The sequence below is a fragment of the Leptodactylus fuscus genome, chromosome 1 (assembly GCF_031893055.1).
Source record: "Leptodactylus fuscus isolate aLepFus1 chromosome 1, aLepFus1.hap2, whole genome shotgun sequence".
NCBI classification, from domain to species: Eukaryota; Metazoa; Chordata; class Amphibia; order Anura; family Leptodactylidae; genus Leptodactylus; species Leptodactylus fuscus.
In genome coordinates, this window is record NC_134265.1 from 43,525,268 (window position 1) to 43,548,337 (window position 23,070).

At 44.4% G+C, this 23,070-nt stretch overlaps 1 protein-coding gene across 1 annotated transcript in view; it reads right to left on the bottom strand.

Moving 5' to 3' along the window:
* LOXHD1 (lipoxygenase homology PLAT domains 1) overlaps positions 1 to 23,070 on the bottom strand; it is a 141,459-nt gene that overhangs the window by 63,441 nt on the left and 54,948 nt on the right. Inside the window, exons 8-12 of the mRNA XM_075269762.1 lie at positions 21,253 to 21,333; positions 20,791 to 20,975; positions 16,825 to 16,923; positions 14,673 to 14,821; positions 7,748 to 7,871 (exon numbers count right to left, since the gene is read on the bottom strand). Coding sequence (XP_075125863.1) covers positions 7,748 to 7,871; positions 14,673 to 14,821; positions 16,825 to 16,923; positions 20,791 to 20,975; positions 21,253 to 21,333 — 638 coding nt within the window. The remainder of the gene's footprint in view (positions 1 to 7,747; positions 7,872 to 14,672; positions 14,822 to 16,824; positions 16,924 to 20,790; positions 20,976 to 21,252; positions 21,334 to 23,070) is intronic.

Genomic DNA, 23,070 nt, shown 5'->3' on the forward strand with positions numbered 1-23,070 from the left:
CTGCTTAGCCTGATGTAATCCTCTCCTCTTACTGATAGTGATGGGGGCGCTGTCACACAGCTTCTCTGTCCTGCTACTGCTGTGGCAATCCTCACAACACAGTATCTGAAACACAAGATGGCCACTGCCACCCTTCTCCTTCCTCCTCCTTCCCTGGCTCTTACAGAATACTACTTCCTGTCTCTGCTATGACTATTTCCTGTTCCAGCTACAGATCCACTCACTATAGTGTGTGTTGCTATGGAGACCACAGCTCACTAGGACAAGTGAAACCAGAGAACAACAGCTTAACAACATTACACAAATGAATACAGAATAAACATGGCAACATATACAAACTATCATAACATGTAAGGCACTTATATGGCCAAATAACCATTAGTAACTCCTGTGAGGGGGTTACATCCCTCCCTTCTTGAATGTAGCACGTCCTCGGGCTACCAATAACACAGAAAACAGTCAATGGCTTAAATATCCCATAGTACAAAGTAAATGGAATAAACGTTAAATGGGTTAGGAACAAATAATAAACATAGAGATAGAACTTTGGGCAGTCCAAGCATGGTGTCGCCACTATGGCACCAGGTATATGGCTTATTTGTTGAAGTGAAGACAAACAAAAGTTTCCAAGGCAGATGATCAGCTGGAATGCACAGTCTACTATGGCTGATCTTGGCATGCTCCTTTAAGGGCTGTAGCGAACTGAGGGTTTACCCTTGTTTACCCTTTGGGATCTCCTTTGAGAAATTGTTTCAGGCTCTGAGGCCTCCTCTCTGTCAACAGGGAGTACCTGAGTATCCGGAGTCTCTGACACAAAGTCCTCTAAGGAAATGGAGTCACTTGTTTCCCTTGACACAGAGGGAGTCTCTCTTTGCAACGGTGTAACCGTAGGTCTCACAAAGAAGTATAAGTTAGGGGAAGCCAGAGCAAGTCCTAATTCTGTACCATGTTGGCCAGGAATGGGTATACAGGGTAATGTCCGTCTTGGTTGTGACAGAGCGTGTGGAGTAGCCGGTAACCGACGGGTCACTCTTGGATTTGTATAAGAGGAGGGACAGACTTTGAGATCATCTCGAGACACTAACTGGGATGGACCTTCTCCATCCTCTGGAACAATTTTACACACTTTAGAGTTATTATGTGGTGCCTCTTGGACAACATAGGCTTTGTCTTCCCAACGATCCTCTAACTTATGATGCCTAACATGTCGCCTTTTTAGGACCTTATCTCCAGGTTGCAAGGGTTGAGCATTTGCTCCTTTGTCATACTGGAGAGCCTGTTTGTGTCTAGCCTGGTCCAGAGATTTACACACAAGTTCCTGAAGTTCTCTACTAACCCTTAGTCTTTCTGCTACCCAAGTGTCATTTGGTAAAGGTGGGGACCTAACCTCTGTAATCACTCCCATTTGGTGATCAGCGGGGAGCTGCCCTATCTGTCCTCTAAGGAGGTATGCAGGAGTGTACCCTGTGGAATCCTGTCTGGTGTTATTATAGATCTCAGTGATCTCTGGCAATAGCTCTGGCCACTCAGATCGTTTTTCACGGGCAACTGTTCTCAGCATGTTGATAATGATTTGATTGGCTTTTTCACAAAGCCCATTACCCTGGGGATGGTAGGCTGTAGTGCGGATCTTTTGACACCCATAGAGGTTGCAGAACTCTTGAAAAAGCTCTGACTCAAATGCAGGACCTTGATCAGTAAGGATCTTTTCAGGATAACCGTAGGGTCGCCCAAAATGTCTTTGGAATTCCCGAGCTGCTGTTTTACCAGTGATATCTTTTACTGGGACTACAACCATGAATTTTGAAAAATGATCAATCATTGTTAATGCATAAGTGTAACCTGACCGACTTGGAGTCAACTTGACGTGGTCAAGCGCTACCAACTCTAGTGGTCTGACTGTGACAATGCCCTGTAGAGGGGCCCGTTGGTAAGATCCTCTCCGCAAAGCACATTGTGCACAATCCCGGCACCACTGTTCAATTTGAGGGCGCATTCCCACCCAGTAGAAACGATCCTTAATGGTTCGTTCTGTCTTTTGGGCATTGAAATGTCCTGACTGATTATGATACGCATCCAAGATCAAAGGAGCGTCTTGTCTTGGTATCACAATCTGAAACACTCGCTCATGGGTACGAGGATTTACATAACGGCGGACCAGTTTTCCCTGCAGATAGGTTAAACGACCGCGCTCTCGCCAAAGATTTTGAAGTTCAGGGCTTGCATTGTTATCTGGACCTATTGAATTTGAATCTTTTAAAAGGTCTTTTAATCTTTGCAATGTTGGATCTTGTTTTTGGACTTGTTCCCAATCCATATGATGGAGGGACTCAACCCGCGTGGTCTGAAGGTTACAATATTTGGTCCGGACATTTTGGTTAACACGTTGAGTGACTTTGTCATAGAAGTCAGGGAGTTCAATTTCTTCCCATATGTCAGGGTCATCTAGGTCATTAATTGACTCTTGGGGTAACCGAGATAAAATGTCAGCATTAACATTCTCTCTCCCTGCCCGGAATTTTAAGGTAAACTGATAATTGGCAAGACGTGAAGCCCAACGCTGCTCAATTGCTCCCAATTTGGCAGTGCTAAGATGGGTCAGAGGATTATTATCTGTGTATGCAACAAAAGGAATGGCGGTGAGATAATGATGGAATTTTTCAGTAACCGCCCAAACCAAGGCCAGAAACTCCAACTTAAAGGAGCTATAGTTAGAGTCATTACGTTCAGTCGCCCGAAGCGAACGACTGGCAAATGCAATGGGTCTAATCAAACCTTCTTGTTTCTGGGAAAGGACAGCACCAAGTCCAGTTTTACTTGCGTCTGTTTGCAGAATGAACGGTTTACTGTAATCAGGGTAAGCAAGGACATTTGGACCGACTAAGGCTGCTTTTAACTCATCAAATGCTTTTTGCATTTCAGGGGTCCATTGGATAGTTGGACTCTTACCAGATCGGGTGGTAGACTGACCTACCAGTACAGCCTGTAAGGGTGCAGCAATCCGGGCAAAGTTTTTTACAAATCGGCGGTAATAACCGGCGAACCCAAGGAATCTACGGATGTCTTTTACCGTTTCAGGAGTTGGCCAGTCGCGTATCCGTTCAGTGTACTGAGGATCTGGCGACACTCCATCAGCGCTCACAATGTGTCCCAGGTATTGGATTTCAGATTTTAGGAGATGGCATTTGGAAGGCTTGAGTTTCAGACCATAGCGATCCAAAGACTCAAACACTCTCGCAAGGTGATCCAAATGCTCTGCATATGTTCTGGAGTAAACAATTATATCATCCAGATATAACAGGACAGACTCAAAGTTTAGATGACCTAAACAGAACTCCATGAGCCGTTGGAATGTGGCAGGCGCATTGCACAACCCAAATGGCATCCGGTCAAATTCAAACAGACCCATTGGTGTTGTGAAGGCAGTTTTTTCAGCATCAGTTGGGGACATAGGGACCTGCCAGTATCCACTGGTAAGGTCCAGGACAGAGAAGTAGGCTGCAGACTGAAGAGCTGCAAGGGACTCCTCTATCCGGGGCAGCGGATATGCATCCTTGTGAGTGATATCATTCAATTTGCGGTAATCCACGCAAAGGCGAATAGTACCGTCCTTCTTTTTGACGAGTACTAAGGGAGCAGCCCAAGGGCTTCGGCTGTCCCTTATAACACCGGAATCCTTCATGTTTTGGAGTAAGCCTTTTACTTGTTGGTATTGTGCTGGGGGAATGGGCCTATGTCTTTCCTTGATGGGAGGATGATCACCAGTTTGAATTGTGTGTTCTACTGCAGTGACATGCCCAAAGTCCATAGGGGACTTGCTGAAAATGTGTTTGAATTCGTGAACTACCCGCAATACCCCTTCCAGCTGAGATGAAGGCGTCTCAGGGGTTCCAAGGTGAATCTCTTGCCACCATTCTTTTTGCTCCCCAGTGGGGTTACATGTGGGTTGTGAATTGGTGGTCTGAGCTCCACAATGGACTCTCTGGAGGCAATCAGCATCCTGAACTCTGGATAATTTGGCAACCACTGTATACCGTGGTAGTGTAACTTCAGAATCCCCAAAATTCAACAATTGTACAGGGACTCGTCCATGGGTCACCTTAGCCAAACTACGGGCAGCAATAACTGTACGATCCGTAGGCATTGACTCGATGAGCACGGAGTAATCCCTGCCTTTGACACCAAACCTGGCCCGGCACCAGACCATCATCACATGACCAGGTGGTAAGATGATGGGTCTAGCGTCAGTCACCCTAGCTTTTCCGATCTCACCTTGGGAAAGTTGTACCTGTTGTTGTTGTACCAAAACCTTAATGGCCTTATGGTAGATGTGTCTCTCTTTTGGAGCGGCTATTTGAAGAGTGTCAGACAAGGCAGCAATGGCTTCATCAAAACAATTAACTAAGACATTGGTCCCAATGATGATGGAGGGAGTGTCTCTGTCTTTGGCAACGTCCACAATGACAATCCCTTGATCCTTCAGTTCGGTTTTGCCAATCTTAAGGGTGGCTAGGAAGTATCCTACCTGTTTAAGTTCTTGTCCATTGCTGGCAATTAGAGTCACCTGCTCATGAGGATTGCATGGTTGTAGCTGATCTTGAGACCAATATTTTTCAAACTGGGCAAGGGGCATGGTGGTCGTCTGTGATCCCGTATCCAAGAGAGCAGTCAGTGGGATGTTGTTCATATTGATGGAAAGGATAGGACGGTCTCCAATGAAACGTCGGCCCCATTCAGGTGATAGTGGACCATGGTGGTGGTTGTCTCCTGGGGGTAGGTCCTCTGCCCCAGGACGGCCTAGTTTAAAGACTGGCATTCTCGTTCAACATGTCCTGGTAAATGACAACTTCGACAGATGGGCCTTCCGGATGAATCAAACTGGTCCGTGACCCTGCGACCGGGTCGGAATAACGGTCTGCGTGAATACTGACGTGGCGAAGGTCGCTGCCAGTGCCGGGATGAGGGAGACCTCGGTGGTGTCAGCTGAAGGTCATCCACTTTTTTGCAAAGCTTAATTAGATTCTTTGAAAGTTCAGCGATTTGTCCTTGGAGTTCAAGGTTGGAGTCAGAAGGTTGGATCTGTGCGCACTGAGAAATGGGTTGTTGGATTACACAGGGCGGAGGTGCTGTAGAAGCTGAGGGCACATTATGCTGCTCCTCTGGCATTGTGTCCACTTTAAGGATTTGGATGGCTGTCTCTTTAAATAGGTTGAAGGGTCGGTCAGGGTCTTGAGAGTTAAGCATACGTAGTTGCATTTTAACTGCATCAGGTGTAGCACCCTCAATGAATTGCTCCTTCAGCGTGCAATCATAATTGTGAAGCTCATGAGGATCTAGTTGCGCAACCTGGCGGAGAGCTTCATCCAAGCTCAGAGCATAGTCTCTAAGACTTTCACCTGCGTTCTGCTTGCGGCTAAAGAACCGAGCTTTTAGTTCTGACAGAGTCTTAGTTTCAAATATGGCGCGCAGTTTATCAAAAATTTGCTTAACAGTTTGTTTCTCCTTAACATCCCAGGACTTAACTTCACGGAGGGCTAGTCCTCCCATCTGACCCATTAACATAGCAACATTCTGCTCAGCAGTGAGGGGATAAACTTTGAAAGTTGCTTGCATCTTTTCTTTAAAGTCCTTTAGGGTATTTGGCTCGCCTACATAGAGCGGCAGCCATGGCACACCTGGGTAATAAGGCATTGTGATTGGCATTACTGCAGCTGTGGGGGTTGAAACACTACACCCCTCTTCCTCATCCTCACTACTGAACCCTTGGTGTTTAAAACTGACAAAATCCCTTTTTTCTTTGTTCCTAAACATACTGGCAGTACGTGGCTCACCTGCTTTTGCCTGTGCTGTAGATTCAGGTATAGCGTGCGATGCAGGGCCAAGATGGCGATACTGCACAGTGTCGCAGTCACGGATCCTTTTTCCTGCCAGCAGCTCAAGTGCCTCCCTTCTTTTTCAATGGCACAGAAATCCTGTTCGTGACGCCAACTGCGACCACCCTGGGAGAACCGTGCAGGAGGCTGGACTGTCACGGTGACCTTATAGGCACCAGAACTCCCAGGAGAGGTGCACAGGGAAATAGGCAGAGTCAGTTAGATGTGACGCCAGTTGGAGTATTGAGACACCCGCTGGTCCCTGGGCTGAGATGGTGATGTGGGTGCCAGGGCTCTACTCCAACAAAGAGCATTTGCCCAGGGCTTAGCTGCAAGGAAGGCAATGTCCAGGCCAGGATCAGTAGAAGTGCTCACTGCTTTATTGTAACAGGCATCTGCTGGTCACTTGTCCTGTAGCAGTGAGCTGTGGCACAGTGGCTTGTAGCTGGCTGACACCTTCCCATGTATTAGCAGAGAGTCTAAGATGTCTGCAGATCCAGCTTCTGGTATACTGCAGGGGTTCAGTTACCTTGTAGAGGTCGGTGCAGGCTGCCAGGGTTATAGCTCTGCTTAGCCTGATGTAATCCTCTCCTCTTACTGATAGTGATGGGGGCGCTGTCACACAGCTTCTCTGTCCTGCTACTGCTGTGGCAATCCTCACAGCACAGTATCTGAAACACAAGATGGCCACTGCCACACTTCTCCTTGCTTCTCCTTCCCTGGCTCTTACAGAATACTACTTCCTCTCCCTGCTATGACTATTTCCTGTTCCAGCTACAGATCCACTCACTATAGTGGAGACCACAGCTCACTAGGACAAGTGAAACCAGAGAACAACAGCTTAACAACATTACACAAATGAATACAGAATAAACATGGCAACATATACAATCCATCATAACATGTAAGGCACTTATATGGCCAAATAACCATTAGTAACTCCTGTGAGGGGGTTACACATGTAATGTCATTAAAGAGACCTGAAGATGGTAGTCATGGCTGGATACCAGGAGAGGTAGAAACACTGGTTTTTGTGTTTGTCACCTTCCCTGTGCCTCCAATCATTATACTCTGAGGTCTGAAATGACTCCAGAGTATAATGATAGGTTTTTTGTTTTTGTAGATTGTGAGCCACGTATAGGGCTCACAATGTACATTTTTCCTTATCAGTATGTCTTGGGAGTATAGGAGGAAATCCACAGGGAGAACATACAAACTCCTTGGAGATGTTGTCCTTGGCAGGAGTCGAACCCAGGACGCCAGCACTGCAAATCTATAGTGCTAACCACTGAGCCACCGTGTTGACCCAAGTATAATGATAGATTATGGGTGGTGAGCCCAAAAAATTATTTTGGGTTCTACTGACCCCAAAACTTTTGCAACAAACACCGTAGAGTCACTATGGAACATTATATGGTATGGAGGCCATTATGTGACATTATACTGTGTGGGGTGGCCTCTGTAGGACATTATATGGTGTGATGGAGCCACTATGTGACATTATACTGTATGGAGGGGCCACTGTGGGGCATTATACTGTTTGGAAGCCTCTATGTGACATTATACTGTATGGAGAGGCCACTATGGTACATTATACTGTGTGGAGGGGCCATTATGGGACATTATACTGTGTGGAGGGGCCACTATGAGACATTATAGTGGACATTATACTGTGTGGAGGGGCTGCTATGAAACATTATACTGTGGGCAAACCCTCCACATCATTCTGTCCCTGCATGCTGACAAAACAGAAACTGGACATGTGTAAACATGGTGAGCCCCCACCTCTGCTATGGACCTCAACATTAGCTGTTAACAACATCATAGGAGAGCCTACAAAGCACAACTAACATATTAAGGAACAATCTCCCTACCTGTTGCCTCGCTTCCTCCAACAAGGAGATCCCTCTGGATTTTTCCATCATCTTCATCAATAGCGAGCCAACGTGAGCATGGAAATTCATAGATCGCCTTATTACCAATGTCTTCAATGATGACCTGGGAAGAGGATTGTATATATGAGCCACCAATATATTAAACTGAATTGTCTAAAAATGTAATATTGCCAGGTTCATGAGAAAACCCCTTTACAGCTAAGGCCCCACATAGCGAGACGTAGCAAAAAAACAAACAAACAAAAAATGCTTAGCCAGAATCCCATCCACTTTGCATGAACTGTAAAATGCTGAATTTTTTTCGCAACGTGGAGTATCAGCCAAAGAACATCTGTGCATGTAAAATTCTTACTTTTTCTGGGACAAGTAGTTTTTCTTTTGGCACCTATTTTTGAATACATATTCATTAGGGATTTATTTGTATTCTACATATGATATACATATATATATATATATATATATATATATATATATATATATATATATATATATACACACACACGCACAATATATACTGTATCTGTATATATAGACCTCAAAGCTAGAAATGAGCGAACAGCGTTTGACCGAGTACATGTTTGATCGGATATCAGGCTGTTCGAGATGTTCGATTCCAGTCGAACACCACGTAGCAAACTCATTAAAAATTCGATTCCCCTCCCACCTTCCCTGGCGCTTTTTTTGCACCAATAACTGCGCAGGGGAGGTGGGACAGGAACTACGACAACAGTATAAAAATCGGAAAAAGTAATTGGATGGCTAAATCAGGTGACCTCCACTTTGTACGAATAGTGGATTTAATATCCGGGTCATATGAGACTGTGAACTATTTGACTGTGAGACAGGGATAGATGTACAGGCAGGGTTAGCTAGGGATTAGCTTTATTTAGGTGGGAATGTTACTCAAACAGTTCTTTGGGGCTCTATCTGGTCAGGATCCCTGTCAGCTTGCGATATGCGGGAACTGACTTTGTCCCATAGGAATGCATTGACCAGCATTGATTGGCCGAATGCCATACAGAGTACAGCATTCAGCCAATCAACGCTGGTTCTACCGCAGGCATAATACAGTGACTTGAGCATGTTAGATGCCCCCATACATGCTTCCCCTGCGGTCCCAATTGCATTCCAGGGTGTTGACATCATTTCCTGGGGTGTCATAGTGGACTTGGTAACCCTCCTGAGTCGAATAGTGGTTTCCCCCTAAACGAGTATTTATTCCCCATAGACTATAATGGCGTTCGATGTTCGATCGAACAGTCAAGTATTGAGCGGCTACTCAAATCAAACTTCGAACATTTCACTGTTCGCTCATCTCTACTCATAGTATATCTGAATATAAACAATTATGTATAAATATATAATCTTGCCTTTACATATGTACATATATAATCTTGCTTATTACACACATAAATACATATATAATCTTGCCTCTTACAGTGTTGACCAAAAGTATTGGCACCCCTGCAATTCTGTCAGATAATACTCATGTATTACTCAAGCTCAGGATTAATGCTGGGAAGACCAAGGAGATGGTGGTGGACTTTAGTAAATGGAGAGGTGCTCCGACCCCGGTGGAGATCCAAGGAACATGTATTGAGATAGTCAGGACCTATAAGTACCTGGGCGTGCTCCTCAATAATAAACTAGACTGGGCTGATCACCTGGAGGCGCTGCACAGAAAGGGCCACAGCAGACTCTACCTGCTCAGGAGGCTGAGGGCCTTCGGAGTCCGGGGGACACTTCTTAGGGCCTTCTTCAACTCTGTGGTTGCCTCAGCCATCTTTTTCGGTGTGGCCTGCTGGGGGAGCAGTATATCAACCAGGGAAAGAAATAGACTTGACAGGCTGATCAGGAGGGCCAGCTCTGTCCTGGGGAGCCCCCTGGACCCAGTACAGGTGGTGGGTGACAGAAGGATACTGTCTGTGGTGACCTCCATGCGGGAGAACAAATCCCACCCCATGTATGAGACCCTGATGGGACTTGGCAGCACTGTAAGCGACCGTCTGCTTCACCCCAAGTGTGAGAAGGAGCGCTATCGCAGGTCCTTCCTTCCAACTGCGACCAGGCTGTATAATCTACATCAGACCAAACGAAGAGCACTCCGCACAGAGAACTAATGATTATGAGGATGACCATGAGGTCTTCCTCTTTCTCTTCTGTTTTTCCTTAGCTGCCATGGACTCCTAGTATATCTTCTCTTCTCATCTTATCTGTGTCTACGTCTGTAACATATTACTCTGTATTATCCTGTATCTGTATTACTATGCTGCTGTAACACGCTGAAATTTCCCCAAGGTGGGACTATTAAAGGATTATCTTATCTTATCTTATCTTATGTTCTTCCAGAAAATGATTGCAATCACAAATTCTTTGGTATTAATAGCTTCATTTATTTTGCTTGTAATGAAAAACACAAAAGAGAATGAAATAAAAGTCAAATCATTGATCATTTTACACAAAACTCCAAAATGGGCCGGACAAAAGTATTGGCACCCTCATCCTAATACTTGGTAGAGGAACCTTTAGACAAAATAACTGCGCACAACCGCTTCCGGTAACCAGCAATGAGTTTCTTACAATGCTCTGCTGGAATTTTAGACCATTCTTCTTTGGCAAACTGCTCCAGGTCCCTGAGATGTGAAGGGGGCCTTCTCCAAACTGCCATCAAGAGATCTCTCCACAGGTGTTCTATGGGATTCAGGGCTGGACTCATTGCTGCCACTTTACAAGTCTCCAGTGCTTTCTCTCAAACCATTTTCTAGTGCTTTTTGAAGTGTGTTTTGGGTCATTGTCCTGCTGGAAGACCCATGACCTCTGAGGGAGACCCAGCTTTCTCACACTGGGCCCTACATTATGCTGCACAATGTGTTGGTAGTCTTCAGACTTCATAATGCCATGCACACGGTCAAGCAGTCCAGTGCCAGAGGCAGCAAAGCAACCCCAAAACATCAGAGAACCTCCGCCATGTTTGACTGTAGGGACCGTGTTCTTTTCTTTGAAGGCCTCTTTTTTTCCCTGTAAACTCTATGTTGATGCCTTTTCCCAAAAAGTTCTACTTTTGTCTCATCTGACCAGAGAACATTCTTCCAAACGTTTTTGGCTTTCTCAGGTAAGTTTTGGCAAACTCCAGCCTGGCTTTTTTATGTCTCTGGGTAAGAAGTGGGGTCTTCCTGAGTCTCCTACCATACAGTCCCTTTTCATTCAGACGCCCATGGATAGTACGGGGTGACACTGTTGTACCCTCGGACTGCAGGGCAGCTTGAACTTGTTTGGATGTTAGTCGAGGTTCTTTATCCACCATCCGCACAATCTTGCGTTGAAATCTCTTGTCAATGTTTCTTTTCCGTCCACATCTAGGGAGGTTAGCCACAGTGCCATGGGCTTTACACTTCTTGATGACACTGCGCACGGTAGACACAGGAACATTCAGGTCTTTGGAGATGGACTTGTAGCCTAGAGATTGCTCATGCTTCCTCATAATTTTGCTTCTCAAGTCCTCAGACAGTTCTTTGGTCTTCTTTCTTTTCTCCATGCTCAATGTGGTACACACAAGGACACAGGACAGAGGTCAAGTCAACTTTAATCCATTTCAACTGGCTGCAAGTGTGATTTAGTTATTGCCACCACCTGTTAGGTGCCTCAGGTAAGTAACAGGTGCTGTTAATTACACAAATTAGAGAAGCATCACATGATTTTCAAACAGTGCCAATACTTTTGTCCACCCCCTTTTTTATGTTTGCTGTGGAATTATATCCAATTTGGCAAACATAATTAACAAATTAAATGAAGATAATAATACCAAAGAATTTGTGATTGCAATCATTTTCTGGAAGAAAATGAGTATTATCTGACAGAATTGCAGGGGTGACAATACTTTTGGCCAACATTGTATGTACATATATAATCTTGCCTCTTACATACATACATACATATATAATCTTGCCTCTTACATACATACTGTACATATATAATCTTGCCTCTTAGGTGGCGATCACACTACCGATGGTGTCCACTCAGCAGTGTCCGTGGTTATTGTCCGTACAAGATTTTATCAACAGACACTAGCTGGTCTGTTTGCAATTCCTATTCATTTCAAAGGGATTTTATTAGAGATGAGCGAACACTATTCAAAACAGCCGTTTCGAATAGCACTTCCATTCATTTCTATGGGAGCGTGCTATTCGAAACGGCTGTTTCGAATAGTGTTCGCTCATCTCTAGACTTTATCTTCGTTCTTTAGTGTCTGTTTACAACCATGTTCGTTTTTTTCAAGCGGACAAAATAATCCTACACAATTTTCTGTCTGTTTGAAAAAATGGACAGTAAGTGTCCATTTTTTTTTAACATTGAGGTCTATGGGCAACAGACTTCTAAAGGACAGTAACTGATAGCCATCAGTCATTGTCCATGTGTGTCCTTTATGATAAGGTATGTTTTTTGTTTTTTTTAAACGCCTTCTGAGTGGACACCAACGGTAGTGTGAACCCTACTTTACATACATACATATATAATTTTGCCTCTACTATCCTATCACTATTTATAATGTATTGTTATAGACAGACAAAATACAAAATAGAGATTGCCAAAAATAAATATTTTGGAGTATGTTTCGATCTGTCACTTATCCACAAGCTGTGAAATGAGGGCCAAATACAATTCTACATTATGATACGTTAAAATAAGCAAGCAATTAGCAACTAATTACGACCTGTCATTTCTGATATTGAGGAGAACATTATGTGTTTGACTATTTTGGTTTCTTCTTGTACAGAACACAGTGGCTTTATTTGCTGCATAATTTGGAATATGGAATAGGACTGAACCTCCTGAGGACCTGCCTATTTGTGTTCCAAATCCTGACATTGGCCCGAACCATAACAGTGCCAGAAATCCGACAAAAAACAACCAAATCTGAAGATTATTATTCTTTATTTATATAGCACCATTAATCCCATGGTGCTGTACTTTATTATATTGCATGGTGCTGTACATTATTATATTAATCCCATGGTGCTGTACTTTATTATATTGCATGGTGCTGTACATTATTATATTAATCCCATGGTGCTGTACTTTATTATATTGCATGGTGCTGTACATTATTATATTAATCCCATGGTGCTGTACATTATTATATTGCATGGTGCTGTACATTATTATATTAATCCCATGGTGCTGTACATTATTATATTAATCCCATGGTGCTGTACATTATTATATTGCATGGTGCTGTACATTATTATATTAATCCCATGGTGCTGTACATTATTATATTAATTCCATGGTGCTGTACATTATTATATTAATCCCATGGTGCTGTACATTATTATATTAATCGCATGGTGCCATACATTATTACATGAATCCCATGGTGTTGTACATTATTATATTAATCCCATCGTGCTGTACATTATTATATTAATCCCATGGTGCTGTACATTATTATATTAATCCCATGGTGCTGTACAGTGTTATATTAATTGCATGGTGCTGTACATTATTATATTAATCCCATGTTGCTGTACATTATTATATTAATCCCAATTTGATGTATATTATTATATTAATTCTGTGATGGGAAGAGGGATAGAGACAGAAGGTGAGGGTAGAGACTGTTCAGATGGTGATATGCTAACTGTATTGTTACTGGAGGTTGTAGGCCTTCCTGAATAGATGAGTCTACAGGGTCTTCTTGAATCCTGAGATTCTGAGGGTCAGTCTTGTGTGTTTTGGTAAGGAGTTCCAGAGTTTGGGGGATGCACGAGAGAAATCTTGGAGACGGTTGTGTGAGGAGCGGATGAGAGCAGAGTGGAGTAGGAGGTCTTTGGAGGATCTGAGGTTACATGTGGGCAGGTAGCTGGAGATTAGGTTGGAGATATACGGAGGGGACAGGTTGTGGATGGCTTTGTATGTTAGTGTTAGTATTTTGAACTCTATTCGCTGGGCAACAGGTAATCAGTGAAGGGATTGGCAGAGGGGAGCGGCCGATGAAAAACGGGGGGAGAGGTGTATTAAGTGAGCAGCACAGTTTAGGGTGGACTGGAGGGGGGCGAGAGTATTTGCAGGGAGGCCATAGAGAAGGGTGTTACAGTAGTATAATCAGGAGATAATGAGGGCATGAACTAGCATCTTTGTAGTTTCAGAGGTGAGAAAGGAGCGGATTTGATGGACCTTCTTGAGTTTGGTCAAATGTCTTTTGTCCTCTGTAGCTGTAGGGTGGGTTTTAAGGGGGTGTAGAATTTAGAAAACATTTCCACATACATACTATTAGAGAATGATAAGTTAATAGAGGAGGTTCCTCTGATCAGTATCTTAATGGGGGAAAGGATATATAGAGTGTCTCTTGCTCTGGAGAACCTGAGTTGTCCCACATTACACTGATAACTCTCTGATTTTCATGGACATAATATAATTCTTCCTTTACCCTATGGTGGGTACACTTATTGCAAATTTACCCACAGATTTCTACTTTTTGCTGGTGGTGGCAGCAGGGAAGAACTTTGTGATCAGATCAAGAGACCCTGACAAGTGGGGGAGGTGATATCCAAAGTGGAGTTCCCACCAGTAATAAGCAATTTAAGTCATTAGCTATTTATCTTGAGCCAAACTTCAGACCAGCTGGATGTGGTACCCCAGAGGAGAACAGAGATGAGGGCTAGTGGACGAACCATCAGACAACTTCTCCAATGGATTGTTCTCTGAGTGGAACATAACATCCGGCTCTGTATGACTGAAGGTGCAGGAGGTAGAGTAAAAATGGTTGAAATTTCTTAATAAAAGTCTATAAGGAAATGGTTTTTGTCTAGAATAGGAGCAATCCAACAATATAAAAAGTCCCCAAAGGTACACATAGGCTATCAGCTGCACACAACTGTAAAGCAAGGCCTTCCTATGTACATACCTTTTCTAGGAACCATCCAGCTGATCCACCTTTGTTGTTGTGACCAATTGTAATTTTCCTAATTTTTCCTAAATTTGGTGCATCAATGGTGAATTTGTCCTCCGCTCCCTTTTCAAAGTTGTCTCTATCGTTGTCCAGTTTTCTCTCACCTGTTAGGAAAGAATGAAATAGAACATTTTAGCAGAATTCATGTATCACCCTATTAATATGCACAATTCCAGGACTTAACCAGCGATTATAATTTCCATTGCATTTGCAGAGGAGGCAGAAAGCGAATAAAATTATCCTCAAGAAATAATTAACAACCAAAAGTGGTAAATAAGAACAAAACAAAGTAGCACAAATCAAGCTATCGAATTTATGGTAATAGTGTCAGCAACTATACAGGAGGATTAGGGTACTGCAGCAAAAAGTACTGTAAGCTGAAAAATGACATCCTGTATTATACTCCAGAGCTGCACTCACTATTCTGCTGGTACAGTCACTGTGTACATACATTACTTATCCTGTACTACTCCTGAGTTATATGCTGTATTATACTCCAGAGCTGCGCTCACTATTCTGCTGGTACAGTCACTGTATACATACATTACATTACTTATCCTGTACTGATCCTGAGTTACATCCTGTATTATACTCCAGAGCTGAGCTCACTATTCTGCTGGTGCAGTCACTGTGTACATACATTACATTACTTATCCTGTACTGATCCTGAGTTACATCCTGTATTATACTCCAGAGCTGAGCTCACTATTCTGCTGGTGCAGCCACTGTGTACATACATTACATTACTTATCCTGTACTGATCCTGAGTTACATCCTGTATTATACTCCAGAGCTGCACTCACTATTCTGCTGGTACAGTCACTGTATACATACATTACATTACTTATCCTGTACTGATCCTGAGTTACATCCTGTATTATACTCCAGAGCTGAGCTCACTATTCTGCTGGTACAGTCACTGTGTACATACATTACATTACTTATCCTGTACTACTCCTGAGTTACATCCTGTATTATACTCCAGAGCTGCACTCACTATTCTGTTGGTGCAGTCACTGTGTACATACATTACATTACTTATCCTGTACTGATCCTGAGTTACATCCTGTATTATACTCCAGAGTTGCACTCACTATTCTGCTGGTGCAGCCACTGTGTACATACATTACATTACTTATCCTGTACTACTCCTGAGTTACATCCTGTATTATACTCCAGAGCTGCGCTCACTATTTTGCTGGTACAGTCTCTGTATACATACATTACATTACTTATCCTGTACTGATCCTGAGTTACATCCTGTATTATACCCCAGAGCTGAGCTCACTATTCTGCTGGTACAGTCACTGTGTACATATATTACATTACTTATCCTGTACTACTCCTGAGTTACATCCTGTATTATACTCCAGAGCTGCACTCACTATTCTGTTGGTGCAGTCACTGTGTACATATATTACACATACTTATAGTACACATACTTATAGTACACATACTTATCCTGTACTGATCCTGAGTTACATCCTGTATTATACTCCAGAGTTGCACTCACTATTCTGCTGGTGCAGTCACTGTGTACATACATTACATTACTTATCCTGTACTGATCCTGAGTTACATCCTGTATCATATTCCAGAGCTGAACTCACTATTCTGCTGGTGCAGTCACTGTGTACATACATTACAGATCCTGTACTGATCCTGAGTTACATCCTGTATTATACTCCAGAGCTGCGCTCACTATTCTGCTGGTACAGTCACTGTGTACATACATTACATTACTGATCCTGAGTTCCATCCTGTATTATACTCCAGAGCTGTGCTCACTATTCTGCTGGTAAAGTCACTGTGTACATACATTACATTACTTTTCCTGTACTGATCCTGAGTTATATTCCGTATTATACTCCAGAGCTGCGATCACTATTCTGCTGGTAAAGTCACTGTGTACATACATTACCTTACTTACCCTGTACTGATCCTGAGTTACATCCTGTATTATACTCCAGAGTTGCACTCACTATTCTGCTGGAGCAGTCACTGTGTACATACATTACATTACTTATCCTGTACTGATCCTGAGTACAGACAAAATGTATATACTTATACCAATCTACAATATCATTACACTGATCATTTACTATACCTGTGTCTCCTTTTTCACCAAAGATATTCAGGAACACATCAGCATCTGTACCGCTGCCATTTGCTGCGCCAGTAAACACACGGGCAATATATTTGTTCACTACAAGAAAAACAGAAAATGTGATTAAAAGTGAAAAATCATCATCCTGTGAGCAAACTGTAACTGATTTCTAATTAGTTATATTTAATTCGACTATATATAATGGCCATAAGGAATATTTTCAGATTTCAGAATGTCATGGAGGGGTCAGTTGAACAAAACTAAGATGGGGGCCCACCCCCGCACAACTCTTTTTTTTTATTAATGTTACTGCTCTCTGTAATTTTGTAACATACTGTATCTTTCATTAGATAGAGCTCCAAATCCCTCACTTCTTTTATACAGTGTAAGAAGGTAACAGGCAGAGTCCTGGAGTCACAGTATCTCCTCCAGATTCCTGACATATGTGTGGTCCTGGATGGGTCTGGAATAGGCCTCATCCCCCGGTGTGGGTCTTGGGCTCCTTACTAGGCCATACAAGGCTGCAGAGCCTGCACTTCAGGGCAGATCCTGGGAGGAGAGGAAGTGACTGGGACTGTCCTGACACTGAGAACCTTGTGTTACGGTACAGTGTTTATTGTTGAGGCTGGTAGTAAGCCACACATACAGCTAGTATTTTCTGTTTAGTTAGAGCTCAGACGAGCAGGGTTTTGTTTTGCCCTTTTGCCTGAAGTTAAGGCTGTATTTTATTTTGCTTATCCTGTGTCTGACATAAAGGTTTATTTATTTTGCTGTTTTTGAAATAAACCGGTTTTTGCTGCAAAATTTGTGTCCCTGTCTCTGACTGGTTGGGTCTGCATCAATGTTTCAACCGAGCTACCTTCCCCACAACAGTCACAACATTAAATAATAAAATTATGTGGCCAGTAGCCACCACTAGGAGGAGCTCACGAGATATGAATTCTATTACAAAAGTGTCTGACCTCTGCATAAGCAATGCCGCCCCTGCTACCTCTTGTGTCACCCCCTCTACCTCATAGATTGTAAGCTCTTGCGAGCAGGGCCCTCAGTCCCATTGTGTGAAATGACTTTCTTTGTAATGTATCTTTCTGTCTGTATTTGAACCCTACAAATTGTACAGCGCTGCGGAATATGTTGGCGCCATAGAAATAAAATTTATTATTATTATTATTATTACTATTATATGAATTTATAGAGTTACTGTTAAGGGTATTGTACAAGATTATTCTATTTATTTCTGAGGCCTCTTCACTTAGCATAGTGCTATACATTGCATAGTGGCTGTTCTTGGTATTGCAGCTCGTCCACATTTTATTTGGGGCTGTGTTGCACCATAGCAATATGCACATGAGAGATATCATCACTGGCCTGAGAAGAGGAAGGGGAGCTCAATATCATAGTCCCAGGCTACTTCTTGACCAGCCACTGGAACGAGGGGTCTGAGGCCCCCCCATTATGGAGGTATTTTAGTAGAGTAGTAGTCACTATTGTATCGTGCCACTTTATTCACTATCAATGGGACTTATGGAGATCATTGAGAACAGAACTTGCTTATCTTCACATACCTCCCAACCGTCCCGATTTCCGCGGGACAGTCACGATTTGGGTGACATGTCCCGCGGTCCTGGATGGAGGGAGGTATGTCCCGATTTCAACTCAGATCTGCGTCCAGAGGACGCAGATCTGAGTTGAACACATATGCGGCTGAAGCAAGGAGCTGACACAGGTCAGCTCCTCGCTTCGCCGCTGCCCGCCTCTCTCCCTGACACATGCGGCTGAAGCTGCTCGCGTGCTCGCTTCGCCGCTGCGTCTCTCTCGCTGACACATGCGGCTGAAGCGAGGAGCTGACCTGTGTCAGCTCCTCGCTTCGCTGCTGCCGCCAGCTCCTGGCTTGTACACATGCGGCTGAAGCGAGGAGCTGACCTGTGTCAGCTCCTCGCTTCGCTGCTGCCGCCGGCTCCTGGCTTGTAGAAGCCAGGAGCCGGCGGCAGCAGCGAAGCGAGGAGCTGACACAGGTCAGCTCCTCGCTTCAGCCGCATGTGTCAGCGAGAGAGAGGCGAAGCGAGCACGCGAGCAGCTTCAGCCGCATGTGTCAGGGAGAGAGGCGGGCAGCGGCGAAGCGAGGAGCTGACCTGTGTCAGCTCCTTCCTTCAGCCGCTTGTGTCAGTGAGAGTGGCGGGCAGAGAGCGGCGAGGGAGCGGAGGAGAAGGTAAGTTTAATGTGGAGGTGGAACGTGAATCTGGGGGCAGATGAAGGAGAGGACGGCATGACACGGGGGGCAGAGATGGAGAGGACGGCATGACACTGGGGGCAGAGATGGAGAGGACATGAATCTGGGGGCAGAGATGTGGGACATGAATCTGGGGGCAGAGATGGAGAGGACATGAATCTGGGGGCAGAGATGGAGGGGACATGAAACTGGGGGCAGAGATGGGGGACATGAATCTGGGAGCAGAGATGGAGTGGACATGAATCTGAGGGCAGAGATGGGGGAAATGAATCTGGGGGCAGAGATGGGGGACATGAATCTGGGGGCAGAGATGGAGAGGACATGAATTTGGGGGCAGAGATGGAGAGGACATGAATTTGGGGGCAGAGATGGAGGGACATGAATCTGGGGGCAGAGATGGAGGGACATGAATCTGGGGGCAGAGATGGAGGGACATGAATCTGGGGCAGAGATGGAGAGGACATGAATCTGGGGGCAGAGATGGAGGGACATGAATCTGGGGGCAGAGATGTGGGGACATGAATCTGGGGGCAGAGATGGAGAGGACATGAATCTGAGGGCAGAGATGGGGGACATGAATCTGGGGGCAGAGATGGAGAGGACATGAATCTGAGGGCAGAGATGGGGGACATGAATCTGGGGGCAGAGATGTGGGACATGAATCTAGGGCAGAGATGGAGAGGACATGAATCTGGGGGCAGAGATGGAGGGACATGAATCTGGGGGCAGAGATGTGGGGACATGAATCTGGGGGCAGAGATGGAGAGGACATGAATCTGAGGGCAGAGATGGGGGACATGAATATGGGGGCAGAGATGGAGTGGACATGAAACTGGGGGCAGAGATGGGGGACATGAATCTGGGGGCAGAGATGGAGAGGACATGAATCTGAGGGCAGAGATGGGGGACATGAATCTGGGGGAAGAGATGGGGGACATGAATCTGAGGGCAGAGATGTGGGACATGAATCTGGGGGCAGAGATGTGGGACATGAATCTGGGGGCAGAGATGTTGGGACATGAATCTGGGGGCAGAGATGTGGGGACATGAATCTGAGGGCAGAGATGTGGGACATGAATCTGGGGGCAGAGATGGAGGGGACATGAATCTGGGGGCAGAGATGGAGGGGACATGAATCTGGGGGCAGAGATGGAAGAGGGACATTAAACTGGGGGCAGATGAAGGGTGTATATGAAACTGGGGGAGAGATAGAGGGGGACATATAATTTACGGGTGACTGTAGGAGGATTATACTGTGTGCGGGCACATGAAAAATTAATGAGTGGGCAGAGTCAACACAAAAGTGGGCGGGGCTAAATTTGCACCGCACATTTTGTCCCTCTTTCGGTTCTTCAAAAGTTGGGAGGTATGATCTTCATCTCTCCCAAAGTGGGGCATCAGGCTTGTGACCCTTTTTCTACAGATCAGTGTGGATCCCCATGGTTGCACCGCTAGGAATCACCTATCATGTGGACAGGTTATAAATGTTTGTCGTGGGATAACCCCTTTAATCTAGAGGAGCTATAAAAAGCTCTATGCAAAGAGCATCCCCTAGTGGTGAAGAAAATGTTAAGACTGTGTTGGAAAGTAAAAATGCAAATTTGCTCTCATTCTAAAAAAAAAAAAAAAAAAAAAAAAAGCCTCTATCGCCATCTGTTGGAAAAGGTGTTAATAGTTGGAGAAATCCAAACCAAATCAATATCCCTTTAAGAGTTGCAGGTGGTCAATGCACTTACTTTTGGGCACATCCATGGGGTTGAGACTTCCCTGCAGATCCCTGACATATAACCCGTCGCCATCTTCTTTGCTAAGCCAGTTGTTGCAGGGGAAGTAGAAGCGCAGATGGGGCCTATTCATGTCAGTGATGATCACACGATCAAGGTACCAGCCGGCGTTCAACCCTGTGTTATCGTGCTCAATTCTAAAAATAAAATGTCAGCTCTGAGGGTCGTATTTAGTCACACGGGTCAGTCATTGACTCATTATTGACCATTATGACTTATCAGTCTGTTCATGTTTTTTCACATTTTTTTGACATTGTGATGCTAGATAGACACAGTTATAAGAATAGATTTTTAAGTAAAATTAATTCAAGAATTCCAAGGCATCACTACAGCACATGGAAGGTTGTATATCACCATCTACAGGTTGCTAAGGGGTACTACATAGAAAATGCTGAGCCCTTTCATAGCCCTTACCTTATTTTTTTGATTGGTCCGACATTATTGGTTTTTACTCGGAACACGTCCGTTTTCGTCCTCTCAAATGCTGTTCTACTCCTATAACATACATATAGTAGTGGGTTATATACCATGAAACTATGTAAAAAACAAGGCATAAAGCATATAACACAACACGTAAACACTTGGCTGGCGCTGAGTCCACTAGTCAGGTACATGCCACTACAGAGGAGGGAAACCGGAGAGTATGGAGGTTAGGATCTTTGGAAGAAATGTCATTATTATACAGGAGGCCGCGCTGTTTCGGGGATTTATACATTGCTTCCAAATGTGTTTCTTGTGCACGAAACACCCTGTAAAAAGTGCAAAGTCAATGAGAATTCCAGGACGGATGAAGGCCCAGAATCCTCTCTGTAAGAGCAGGAGAGGTTCAATATCTTACATACATGGGGGATGTATATAAAATCTGGCGCAGAGGAATATAGGCAGGAAATATGCTGTAACCCATAGCAACCAGACAGCTAGTGATACTGCAGTGGAAACATGGTGGCTTGAAGGCATTGTCCATTAAGGGTGGACCTCAATGGGTGCCGTGAAATGTAAAGACTGGCAAGTCGGCAGAGGGTGCAAAAATACCTAGCGTATGGAGGGAAATGTGTGACATTTATGGTGTAAATGATGGTAAATCTAGGGCCCTGTGCACGCCGCGCCCGCCCAAGCCCAACGCTGCCTTGACAAATGAATAGTAGCACACTGCAGATGCAGATTTTTTAGGGAGTGGAACGTGACCTATGAAGCAGATTTTACATTTTTTTTCCCCAAATTCAAAATTTGTTTGTTAAGATCTGCACTGAATTTTGCATGTACTTGTAGTAAAATCAACACCAAAATCTGCAGCAGTTGATGCAGGTTTTGCGTGCGGATTTTCTGTATGTAAACCTTGATGATCTGCATGTGCTCTGAGTTCACACGGAGCTTTTTTGGACCAGATTTTGGCGCAGAATCCGCCTCAGAATCCAGATCCAAAAAACACCTCCCATTAACTTCAATGGGAGCTGTTCACTTCTTTTTTCCACTAGCCTTTTTTTTTTGCAGCTCACAGAAAAAAGAAGCGAGCTGCCATATCTTCACGCAGATCCCTGCGGCTGAATCGGCCGCGGCGCGAGTCTCCCTCCCGATTAGTCCCATTAATCTGGGCCTATTCCGGAGTGGAATGCCGCGACTGGATTCCGGTGCACTGCGTCGGCATCCAGTCGCAGCTACCCATGAGAGGCGGGTTTTTTTAGCCGGCTTCTGAGGCGTCAAAATCTGGTCCAAAAATCTCCGTGTACTCCGGTTCTCCAGTACCAGTCCTGAGAATCAGAGGCATAACTTGAAGTTCTGGGGCCCCAATGCAAAATCTGTAATGAGGCCCCTACCTGCTTTGTGCCATTTATAAATGGTACTATATTTTATGTGGCAGATCTTTGGAGTCCCCACAGGGTCCAGGGCCTGGCAGCAACTTCTACCTCTGCGCCCCCTATAGTTACTCCCCTGCTGGGAAGATGTGGAATTACACAGAGAAATGCCCCATAAAAGTTGCTTGCAGGGTCCTTCAATGATGAGAGACCTTAAAGGGGTTGTCCCATCACAAGGATCCTATCTATACTGCTTGTTAATGTGAATGTAAGACTTTTCCTAAATACATTGCTTCAGCAAAACTGCTTTGTTTGTCCACTATCTTACTTTATTCATTTTTTTGGGACACATCCCTTGACTTATCTGGTCATAAGTCAAGTGATGGATCAGCCTGCTCTCAGGGGGGAAGGGAGGAGGGGCTAAGTGCACGGGAGCAAG